The sequence below is a fragment of the Budorcas taxicolor genome, chromosome 1 (assembly GCF_023091745.1).
Source record: "Budorcas taxicolor isolate Tak-1 chromosome 1, Takin1.1, whole genome shotgun sequence".
NCBI lineage: Eukaryota > Metazoa > Chordata > Mammalia > Artiodactyla > Bovidae > Budorcas > Budorcas taxicolor.
Genome location: NC_068910.1, coordinates 87534300 through 87546807, shown reverse-complemented (window position 1 = coordinate 87546807; position 12508 = coordinate 87534300). Strand labels below are relative to the sequence as shown.

The 12508-nt window shown below is 36.7% G+C and overlaps 1 protein-coding gene across 1 annotated transcript in view; it reads left to right on the top strand.

The window, feature by feature from the left end:
- The window catches only part of LOC128053856 (multidrug resistance-associated protein 1-like), a 95770-nt gene that overhangs the window by 60880 nt on the left and 22382 nt on the right, over positions 1 to 12508 (top strand). Inside the window, exons 16-18 of the mRNA XM_052646323.1 lie at positions 1457 to 1532; positions 8965 to 9025; positions 9522 to 9741. Of these exons, the coding sequence (XP_052502283.1) occupies positions 1457 to 1532; positions 8965 to 9025; positions 9522 to 9741 (357 nt within the window). The remainder of the gene's footprint in view (positions 1 to 1456; positions 1533 to 8964; positions 9026 to 9521; positions 9742 to 12508) is intronic.

Genomic DNA, 12508 nt, shown 5'->3' with positions numbered 1-12508 from the left:
CAAGCTCTTAAACATTATATCAAATTTGTAGGAACAAGCCCATTGACTTAGAGTGAAAGACAGGAAGGAATGTGTCAATCTTTCTCTCTCTCTCTCTCTCTCCCTGTTTGTCTCTTTGACAACTTTGGGCTTTAGGCAAGTCACTTGTCCTGAATTTTACTTTTCCCTGAAAAATATGGATAAGCTTACCTATTCTATTCTGTTTATCTTATCGGGTCATTCTGATGCTCAAATTGTACAATGTATGTGAACATATTCTGTAAATTGTAAATACGTAAATTTAAATGTTTATCATTATCAACTATGAAGATGAAAATGTGCCTTAGGCAGAAGAGGCTACAACATCCCCAGATTTTCATTCTGTGAAACATGGAATCCTATGTTTCAAAGAGGCACTTGATGCAAATCAGATGCTTCCTTTAAGGGCCAGATGTTTATTTCTAGAAATAAAAAGCATAGAATGCATGTAGAGAGCTCAGACATCTCCAATTCCTTCCTTTTAAAAATAGGAAGTCTGAAATTCAAGTATTATACTATGAAAAAAAGACAAAAGTCTGCCGAACTCGAGATGTTTCCCATGGAATTCACTAACAGCAATTTGTACCTCGGGGCTTCTCCAGTGGCTCAGCTCATAAAAACCCTGCCTGGAGTTTAGGAAATGCAAGAGACAAGGGATAGATACCTGGGTTAGGATGATCCTCTAGAGAAGGAAGGGGCAACCCCCTCCAGTATTATTACCTAGGAAATCCCATGGACAGAGGAGCCTGCCAGGCTACAGTCCAGGGAGTGTCAAAGAGCTGGACATGATTGAGCGCACATTCATGCTCACACAACTTGAGCCTTATTCTTATAGTTCCAGATGTGCGACTTTGATTTGTGTAACCTGCTTTACTTCTCTGTACTTTTTATCTGTAAAATAAGGATAATTGTAGGATCTTCCTCACAGGGTTACTTTTGAAACATAAGAGTTAAAATATATAAAACATTTAGAATATTGCTGACACATAGGAAGCTGTTGTTAATATTACTGACATTAGTAAGAACAAGACAGAGATTTGGGAATTCACACTGCATTTTCTCAACGATTTTCACCATAATAGCATTTTACAATAATAAGACTTGATAATATTCCATTTTTCTTTTAAAGAAAGAAAATCATTCCACTTTGGCAAGCATGAAACCCTTCTGTGGAAGATCCAAAACAACTTAGCACTCTCTCTAATGTCTAAGAAAGAATTTTCTGTAGGCTTTTTCATTATAGAACCTTAGTTTTATCAGGACATTACAGGACATTTTAGATGAGGGGAAAATACTGGGGGAAATGGAAGGGCTCCCAGTATACCTGTGAATCCAGAACACAAAGAATCCTCTAATTTGTATAATCCTCCATGATGTTTCTATTTTGTGCATTGATTGCCTTTATGGATATAAAAGCACTCACCATCTTCTTCCCCAGCTCATGCTTTAAAGCAAGTCAGTGGAATCAACTCCAGAACTGTACTGAAAGACCAAATCCTGGTGCAAAATGACAGGTGAGTATTAAGGACAATACTAGATTTTTGGGGATTATAGACTAATTGATTACATTTTTAGCATTTAAAATGTATCCTATAAAAAGGATCTATATGTTATGATGGATATAAAATGTACTTAGTGGTTTCCAAATTTTAAACTATAAGTTACACGGTTGTGTCAAAGTATTTAAGTGAGATGTATCTGACTTAGTTTGGGAAACATAGTAAGTCTTAGTAATTTCTAGTCAAATTCTACTAGAAGAAATCTACTCTGATTTGTGCATGTAAGTGCTAATAATATCCCCCAAATGAATCTATTTAGAAAAATGAGAGGAAGGAAGGGAGAGAAGGAAGGAGAGAGGAAAGAATAAGAGAAAGTGAAAGAGAAAAAAAATAATAAAACTCTGACTCTGACTGAATTGTTATACTTATTTTTCCTTTTTGTAAATAACTAAAATGAGCAGTGATTGAAGAAAATTAGCCTAATCAGCTATTTGCCCTAATTCTACCCCCAAGAGTTGCAAAGAAGAGATTGAAAGAAATAAAGAAATAATAGTAACGAGTCATTTAAAAATAAATACCTAGTATTACTGAAAGCTGCCTTGTGTCAAAGTTGCTAATGTTGAGAGCTGGAATGAACTACAGAGAAATGAATACTTTAGAATCTAATAGCTCAGAATTTTGTAGTTTCAGCCTTGAATTGTTTTAAAGGATTGATAGTCCTATGAATGTGTATATGATACAGATGCTGCACATTGGAGCTTTGTTTGTATACCAGGTTTAGATGAGTAGGTAAACTAAATTGTTCCTCTTTGATCCTAAAGACCTTGGACTGCTTCTTTTTTTGGCTAGGTATTGTCATCCAGTCTCTTGACATTAGTTACCTTTACTCCAAGTTTATATCTCCAGCCCAACCTGTCCTCTGAACCCCAGAGGTGGACCCTCCTCTTTGACATCTAATCTCAGCTCATGGCAACACTGTTCTTCCAGTTACTTAGATAAAAATATCTTGCAATCACCCTTGACCTCTCTCTTTTTCCACATCCAATCCATCATCAAGTCCCCATTGGCTCTATCTTCAAAGTATATCGAATAACCCAGAATTCAAACACTGCTCATCAATTTCACAGCTACCCTTTGTCCAAATCACTATCATTTCTCACTTGAATGATTGTAATTGTCTTCTTATGAGTCTTCCTGCCAACAGCCTGTCCCTGTACTGTCTGTTCACAACATACATGAAGTTGTTTGTTTCACAGATATGAGTCAGATCATATCAGTCTTCTGTCCCAAATCTCCAAAGATTCACATCTCAGAGTGAAATCTCAAGTCTTTACAAGGGCCTGTTAAGGGCTTCCCAGGTGGTGCCAGTGGTAAATAACCCACCTGCCAATGCAGGTGGATGTAAGACATGTGGGTTCCATCCTGAGTCAGGAAGATCCCCTGAGGAGAGCATGGCAACCCACTCCAGTATTCTTGCCTGGAGAATCCCTTGGCAAGCTACAGTCCACGGGGTCACAAAGAGTCAGACTCAACTGAAGCAATTTAGCACGCACATATGCTTAAAGCCTTGGGGGACCTGAACCTGTTTATCTTTTTTATCTCAGAACCTCCTAAAGCTCCTTTCACTATTCTATTCCAGCAGCCCTGACTCTGCTATTCCTGGGCCATCAGACACGCTCCTTCCCTTGGATCCCACTGGTTAGGGCATTTTTCTCCCAGATATGCACATGGCTTATGTTCTCCCACCTTCTGCAAGTCTTTCCTCAAGTGTCACCTCATCAATGAAGACTTGTCCAACCCCCCTATTTTATATCACAATACTTCCTATCCCTTCTGTGCTTTTCTCCCCATAATTTTTATTAATTACCTGCATAGTAGAAATGTATTTGCTTGTATTTTGTCTTTCTCTTACTTCTAGGTTTTAAGCTTTATAAGAGCAGGAATTTTTGTCTTTTTGTTCTCTGTTACTGCCATTTAAATAACACATTTCAACTAAACACTCAACAGCTTGTAACCTGGTGTTCAATAAGCATTTTGAATGGATGAATAAAAAACTAGAGACTGAAAGAACACCCAGGGAACTTTAAACTATCATTTTATTTTTTCTTACCATTATAACAGTGTTTCATTTATATGAGTGCAATTTTTAAGGGTCTCCAAGAAAAGCAAATCCACTGAAGCAGAAACACTGAAGCAGACTTTGAAATTTGTGTGCTGTGGCACACATCTCTGAATCATAGTTTCCATTTGTGTATGGTCTCACCATACACTCAACAAGTAGCTTGCTTTAAAGGTTAAAAGTGAAAAAGTAATAATTATTGTTGTAAACATAATCATACCCTTTCCTCTATAATAAATCATTTTCCTTGTTTATAAGTCATTGAGCCTCTCAAAGTTTTGGTGGACCACTTTTGCAAAATTTTTCCTTAAAAAAAGAACCCCAGTCCTTATAGAGGTTTGTTTACAGATCTGATTTCTAAACATTTATCAAGTTATAGAGGCTCAAACAGAAACCAGCTTGCCGAAAGTTACTTCTTCAGTAAAGATCACATCAAAAAGATTACCTCATTCTACTATGGTACATTCATGTCAACACAGTCTGGCCTCAAACTTACTTTTTAATTACTAAAAGTAATTAAAAATGATAAAAGTGTTAGTGGAGGTCCCTGAGTCCTCCATTCCATTTTTATGTTGTCTATGAGAGAGAGATCAGAGACTTATTTTCATTTCTCCAAAATATGTGCATTTCTTTACATATTTCCATGTGTTTCCTACTTTATGACTTTCTATACGATCCCTAGTCTAGCTTTCGTTTTTTTTAATCCACTTTCCTTTTTGATAAAATAACATTATATGGAGAAAATTTTCCTGACTTTCAGCCTAACTTGTCTTTCTTAAACTTACTCAGTTATTTCAATTTGTGCCGAATTAGAGATTGGAAGGTACAAGGAAGTAATAACGAGAACAAAGACTCTCTACAGGTGGATGTACTGAGATAGAACAATGAACCTTCCTTGTGGAAGGATTCTCAGGAAAACTGACTACCCATCAAGAGAAAAGGTGGAAAGGAATGTGGACCAAATAATGTTTGAGAGTCTCTCCTTTTGAAATTTAAGAATTAGAATTGCTTTATGACATTAGTTTTGTTTTCAAATAGGGACTAAAATAATTGGAACTGTTTCAACATTTTATTCTTCCTTTTGTGGTTTAATTTTGTATGGTATATATTAATTATTTTATTTCCTTAAAATCCTTATTACTATCTTCCTTGAATAAAATAAACTGGAAATGCCATTTTAGTATCTAGACTGCCCCCTTCTGGCTTTCATGTCAGATTCTATTACTCACTTTAATTCTCCCATACATACTCCATATTTTACAACTGTATGCTCAGTTCAGGGTTAATGGTTTCAGTATGTTAATTTTATATATTTTATACAAAAATATGCAGACAGGTATTGTGCCAACTTTCCCAAGTGTTTCTGAAGGACAGAACAAGACTCATTTTTAAAACTTCTCTACCAGCACAAAATAATTTGCTTTTTTAAAATTCAAATAAAACCTGTTATTCACAACAAAATGCCCAGGATCAAATGCAGTATTTTTGTGGAAAAAGAATAATTAACATTGTGGTTTGGAAAAACTGAAACTTTTTGTGTAGTGTTCATTAGATTATTGGTCTTTGTTAGTTACATCTAATTAAGATGCTTTAATTCCCTTTTAACAGTTGGGTTTCATAGCATTTTATATCCCACTACATTAAGAATTAATTTTTTGGCTTGACACCAATGCTAAATTTGCTTATCCAAACAGAAGCCATGCCAAGGGCTTGAAGGATGATGACAGTAATTAACCCAAATCATATACCAGGAGCTATTCCAATGAAAGTGTCTGTGAAATAGTGTATCTTTTTTTCTGATGGTGAAACTGATCTGGCAAAGGGCATGTATCGCGACCTCCCACAGAATGTTTCTTGACAGAAATGCCAAAGATGGGCAGGGAAAAACTACTGAACTGATCAAATAGCCATTTCTTATTCTGATAAACAGAATAGGAAGCATGGAGAAATGGGGGCATGCATATACCTCAACTCAGAATTTCTAGAGGTCAGTTTGATATTTCATATATCAAATGACTTAAAACTTAGCGTGTCTTATGCTCCTATGTCCTTCCAAGGGACCATGAGAGATATATACAAAAAGAGCATTATAGCAATAATGAAGTAGGAAAAATCTGCAACAGGCATACATTTTGATTTTGTTAAGTCTTACTTTAGTAAATAGATAAAATCTTATGTTGCCATATGACAGAATAAAATGTTATTATAGAATGATATTTGAGGTTGATTATGTTTGTTGTTGTTCAGTCACTCAGTCGTGTCTGACTTTTTGCGGCCCCATGGACTATAGCACGCCAGGCTTCCCTGTCCTTCACCATCGCCTGCAGCCTGATTAAACTCATGACCACTGAGTTGGTGATGCCATCCAATCATCTCATCCCCTGTTATCCCCTTGTACTGCTGCCTTCAATTTTTCCCAGCATCAGGGTCTTTTCTAATGAGTCAGCTCTTCACATCAGGTGGCCAAAGTATGGGAGCTTCAGCTTCAGCATCAGTCCTTCCAATGAATATTCAGGGTTGATTTCCTTTAGGATTGACTGATTTGATCTTCTTGCTGTCCAAGGGACTCTCAAGAGTCTTCTCCAATACCACAGTTCAAAACCATCAATATTTTGGCCCTTAGTCTTCTTTATGTTCCAACTTTCACATTCATACATGACTACTGGAAAAACCATAGCTTTGACTGTACAGACCTTTGTTGGCAAAGGTCTGTACCTTTGTACAAATATCTCTGCATTTTATATTGAGTTGCAAAGACCATGTATACATTAAAAAAAAAAGTAAGACTGGTTATGGAGCAACATTTGAATTATGACACCACACATATTGGAGAAGGAAATAGAAACCCACTCCAGTGTTCTTTCCTGGAGAACCTCATGGACAGAGGAGCCTGGCAGGCTACAGTCCATGGGGTCACAAAGAGTCGGACATGACTGAGAGACACACACACACACCACACATAAAGACTCTAGCAGTACTCACAAGCACCTTAGTACCAGATATCTCTGGAATATTAGCATTATGAGTATTTTCCTTCGGCTTCTATTCCTTCTCTGTTTTCTTTCTTGTCTCTCCTCCTTTGTCCTTGTTCTTCTTTGTGCTATTTGGTATTTTCCAAATATTTCTTCAGCAATACAATTCCAGAAGAATTGACAGTTCCATGATGATGGTTGGAAATGTGTCAAGATTGAGACAGAGGAAGTGTTTTGGCCAAAGTAAGCTTTAGAAGAGGTAAGAAATAACTGGTTCAGTGCAGGGTGATTGAGATGAACAAGTAGAGATGAAGCAGATGGCAAGTAGGCTTTTTGCTGTATGTATCTGGAGCTCAGAAAAGAGGTTTGGACTTGAGAAATCCATTTGAGAGTTACCAACAGAGAAGTTTGTTGAAACTGGGGGTGGAGGAGATTGCTCAGAAGAGGAGCATACGAAAGGAATAATGGCTAGAGCTGAGTGTCATGAAATATAAATGTTAAAAGAAGACAAAGAAACTAATGGAAACCCAGACAGGTGGAAGAAAACACAAAGGTATGATGGTAAGGAAGTAAAAGGAAACATATCTTAAACAAGCGGATGATGAATGATGTTAATTTCTATGAAGAGTTTAGGTGAGGTGATTTTCAAAGTTTCCCAAGAATATATTCTTGGGATAAAGTACAATTGTACTTTCTTTATCAAGGCCCCACTGATGGAAACTCTTTCAGCCAGGTGTTGGAAAGTTCAAGGAGAAAAAAAAAGGTGGTTTGGCAGAAAAATATTTGGCTACAGAAGGAAGGCAGGAAGTAAGAGGGTAACTGAACATAGGAAGGAGGGTGGAATCATTTTTGTGGTGATGGTATTAATTATAAGATGAGAAAAATGTGTAGTTCTCTGTGGGCTGATGGGAAAGAAATGCTTGAAAGGAAGTTGAAGATTAAAAAAGAGAGAACAATTGAGGGTCTTAAAATTTGCCTTACGATAAAATGATCCCTTGCATCATTCCTTTAACGATAGGTTTCCAGAGGGGGAATCTTACAGTCTGCATTTTTATCAAGCACTGTCAAGTGACTCATCAGCAGGAAAGTATGGAAACAATTATAGTTAGTAAATGTATTTTGAGGAAATGGGCAGAATGTGACTCGGGTCATAAGGTTCTCCTTGGGTCTGAGGAGAGAATTATCTTTGCTTTTTATAGGAGAGAGTCAGAAAAGGCAGAGTGGAGATGCGGGTAAATGTAGAAGTGTGGCGACTGACTTCCCTGTCTGTGTTGACTTTCTCCATCAGAAAGGATGTGAAGGCCCCTTCTGAGAGATGCAAGAATTTCTAGGCACTATGAAAACCCACATGGAAGGAAGATACTAATTTATGGTGGAGCCAGTTTGCAGGGCTTTATGATCTTCTGAAGTAGCACTCCACATATAGGGAGCAAGTATGATCAGCACTGACTTGTGAGTTCTAATGTTGAAGCTTAATAGAAGGAAAAGGAAAACTATTAAAGTTTACAATATCACCACCATTTGGGTGAAATGTAATCATGGAGTACAGGCTGAATAATGAAAAGATTCAAGACAGGACATAGGTGTGCGTAGCCCTGAGAGTTTTCCTGAACGTGGGACCGTTGTTTCTAAAACCAGGAAGATCCCAGGTAAACCAGGATCATTGATCATCCTAGGGAGCATGGATGATAGAAAGTTGCATTTTTAAACTGGGAGTCTTGATAGAATAAGAACCAAATATAGTGAGACTAACTGAAGGTACAATTTAGAAATAGAAGAGGCTACATTATGGCCAGAGGCTGGAATAATTAGAGCTGAGTTTTCAAAGGTGGATTAGTTCCAGGTAATAAGATTCATGGTTTATGGTCATGAAAGCTGATGGCCAGTGTAGCATGCTGCTGACAGACTTTGAAAGTATGAGGTCATGAAGTTGAAAAGAGATTGAGTTGAATGCAGTTGTCCTTTGTCACCTATGCCATCTCCCAGAATGGTGGCAGAATGAGGTGACATGAATTAGCTTGATGCTAGTCTTCTGGTAGGACAGGAGGCAAGGACCTGAGGAGGCACAGATTATGGTCCAGCCAGATGGAATTAGCTTAAACAATCTAGGAGTTCGGCTCAAGTTTGCAGGATAATTTTCTAGAAGAAACAGTGGAAAAATCAGGCAGTATGGAAGAATAAACAATTTCCCTTCCAGAAGATTAAAGAAACAAAGTTATTATCAAGGCAAGTCAGATTGCTGTTAATGAAGCAGACGAATATGTAAAAAAATGGATTGAGAATGTATAACTTTTAAAAAATGTTTGGTTGATCTAAAAATCAAAAGGAAAAAAATAACGTTGTCTTGCTTTATCAGGCCCTTATTGGATCAAAGGAAACAGTTCTCAGTGAGAAAAGAAAAGATTCCTGTTGGTGGGGTGAGTACCAGAGTAATTATTGTTATTTGTTACTAACCACTCCCATGTAAGTATTATTAACAGATACCATCTATAGTTTATTGAATTTGAAGGGAGTTGCTATATAATATTTTGAAGAAATTAAATGACCTATCGGACATTAGAGTGACGTTTAATTATTTAGCTATGTATATTTAGCTGTGTATACTCTTATTTACCAAAGTTATTTAGCTGTGTATATTTCACTATGTATATGCTTGTTAGTGATAGTAACTAACATTATTTGAGCACTTATTTTAAAGCCGTCAGGAAACTGTGCAGGTACTTTGCTTATACGTATAAGGTGGCTACTATTATTATTCCAATTTATAAATGAGTAATCTGAGGATTAGAGGAGTTAGCAACTTGAATCAAGGTCATAAAGCTTAGAATATATCACAGTAGGTTTAAATCTAGCTTTTAGTGTGACTTTTAATTACAGTAATTTATCATTTTAAAAAAATAATTTTGCTTTTAGGTGAAGTTTTCAGTCATTCTGAAGTATCTTCAAGCCTTCGGCTGGCTCTGGGTGTGGCTGAATGTGGTCACTTGCCTGGGGCAGAATTTGGTGGGAACTGGACAGAATCTCTGGCTTAGTACCTGGGCAAAAGAAGCAAAGCACATGAATGATTTCACACAATGGAAGCAAATAAGAAGCAATAAATTAAGCATCTATGGATTACTGGGATTAATGCAAGGTTAAAAAAAAAGTCTAGCTTTTTTTTTTTCAGTTGCTTTTCTTTTCTTTTTCTAACCTAACTGATCTGGATGCAAGCATAAGGCATGTTTTGTTTGTTTGTTTGTTTGTTTTTAAATCTACATCATAATATTCAGATACTTTGGTATAATTCAAATGCATATATTTTTAATTCAGCATATTTGAAAGAGTACACAGAAACTTGTATGTGTCAACTACATGACCCATGCTAAAAAATTTATCTCATTTAATCTTGCCAGTAAGTATTTAGAAAGGTATCATTATCCCCATTTTACAGCTGAGAAAATGGAGGTTTATCTGTTAAGTCATTCAGGACTCAAAGTCTTGACTACATGGCCATTCACCGTATGTGGGAGACTTGTGACTGATGTGAAGATCAGTAAGTGAGTCTGTTAAAATCTGCGTTGTAAGTAAAGTTTAATACTACATGGCAAGCAATATTTGTATAATAGTAAAAGATGACACTCGGAGGATTTAGAGCAGGGGAAAACTATATTTGATTGAGAGATTAAGATAATTCCCAAGGCATAGTTGGCATTCAAGGCGACACTGAAAAGACGGATTGAGTTTTACCAGATCACAGAGAAGGGAAGGTGAGAGGTCCAGAGAAAGATGTTCATAAAGATGGATAGGAAAGGGGAGGGGGATCCAGGCATAGCTGAGGATGCCAGGCTGAGTCATCTTCAGGTAACTGATGGGGCAGGAGAGGAACTGGAGGTAGAAAGGTAGTATGGAAATGTGTTAAACATGATGGTTGGAAAGGCAAGTGGAAAACTTTGAGAATTGGGGGAAAAAGAAATGACAGAATTTGGAGTTATTTTTCAGAATATGAATAAACTTGGCGTGATGAAAAAACAGATGGATTTTTATTGGAGGAACTAAAGTCAGAGACCAGGGAGAAGTTGGGATCGGCAGGGATAAAAATAACCAAGTATTGTCAGGCGTCTAGATGAGAGATACTCTAGTACAAAAAGATCTCTTATCTGATCAATCTCCTTGTCACCCAAAGCATCTAGTCCAGTGCTAACCAATGGGTAGGGTGTGGAATAAGGCTGAATATAAAGTATGAATGGAGGAAGGGTCAGAGAACTGCAGTGGGGGTGGAGAAAAGGGATGGATAGGAAAGACATTGTGGTGAAAAGATATATAAAATTTGTTGTAGGTAAGAAGAGCGCATCACTTGAGATTTTGAAGTTCGAGTAATTGGGAAAACAATGAAGACAGAAGTAAAGAAACCAGTGGGGAAGAGTCTTAAGTGATAAAACAGAGAAATTATTAATTCAGTTTGAAACACATTTAGTGGGAAGTGTGGATATATTTTTCTGCTGCTTTTCCCCCCAGTAAGCAAAGTAGATTCACACTGTCCTTCAAAGAAGTTAAGTGATTTGAAAGAGTAAGAAGAAAGATTCTCAAAAATACAGTACTCAAAAGTACAGAACCATTAAAGGAAAGGTTTTTTAAATTAGAGACAATCTTTGTTTATTTATAAGGAGAAAAGAGGATAACGTGAAGGAGAGTGATAAAGTTAAATAACAAATCAGCTACATGGAAATCTTGCTATCTAAGGATATGCATAAGGGAAGACAGAAAGAATACATACTTTTGGTAACAGAAAATGAGGATAACATTTAAAAGTATGTGATTCAAGGCCTTGCTTTGTTTTCTCCTCTCCCATCATATTTTTTATTATGTCACCATCAGTTCAGTTCAGTTGTTCAGTCGTGTCCGACTCTTTGTGACCCGATGAATCGCAGCATGCCAGGCCTCCCTGTCCATCACCAACTCCCGGAGTCTACCCAAACTCATGTCCATTGAGTCAGTGATGCCATCCAGCCATCTCATCCTCTGTCGTCCCCTTCTCCTCCTGCCCCCAATCCCTCCCAGCATCAGTCTTTTCTAATGAGTGAACTCTTTGCATGAGGTGGCCAAAGTATTGTAGTTTCAGCTTTAACATAAGTCCATCTCCTTTAGGATGGACTGGTTGGACTGCCTTAGTACTACCTATAAGTATCTCCATCGGAAAGTAAACAAATATTTTGAGGCAAATTTATGCTTGTTTTGTTACATGCATTGGGAAAAGAGTTGTTATGTTAACAACTAAAATGAGATTCAGGGACTTAGAATTTGCTTGGTTCTAACCAGTGAGTCAAGTTTATTGGCTCGTGGTTTGCAAGTCAATGAGGTGAAGGTAGATTTAGAGATATATCAATAGAATGCTGAGCAGCAAAAAAAATATCCCACATACATCTCTATACCTATGTCTATCATCATATATAGGAGAGTTAAACTTTTATCAACCTAGTGAGCTCATGTTGCAGTTTTTTTTTTTTTTTAGAGTTTCTTTTATTTTATTTCTTTATTTATTTTTATTTTTTAATTTTTTAAATATATATATTTTTTAATTTTATTTTTACTTTATTTTACTTTACAATACTGTATTGGTTTTGAGATGATATGGGGTGGGAGGTGGGAGGGGGATTCAGGATTGGGAGCTCATATACACCCATGGCAGATTCATGTTGCAATTTTAAGGGAGATTCAGTATCCTTTGGAGAATGTTTTAAGTGACCAAATACCGTTATTTTCCTATACTAGGCAAGGTGTGCAAGTTTAGTATTCAAAATTTTACTCGTTTACTTTAACTAACTGTCAGGAGGTATAAAAAGTATTTTGTAATGAAAGTAACAGATTATATACAATTTAATCAAAAAGATTTTTTCATGACTGGATTTTTATTTTTTACATTT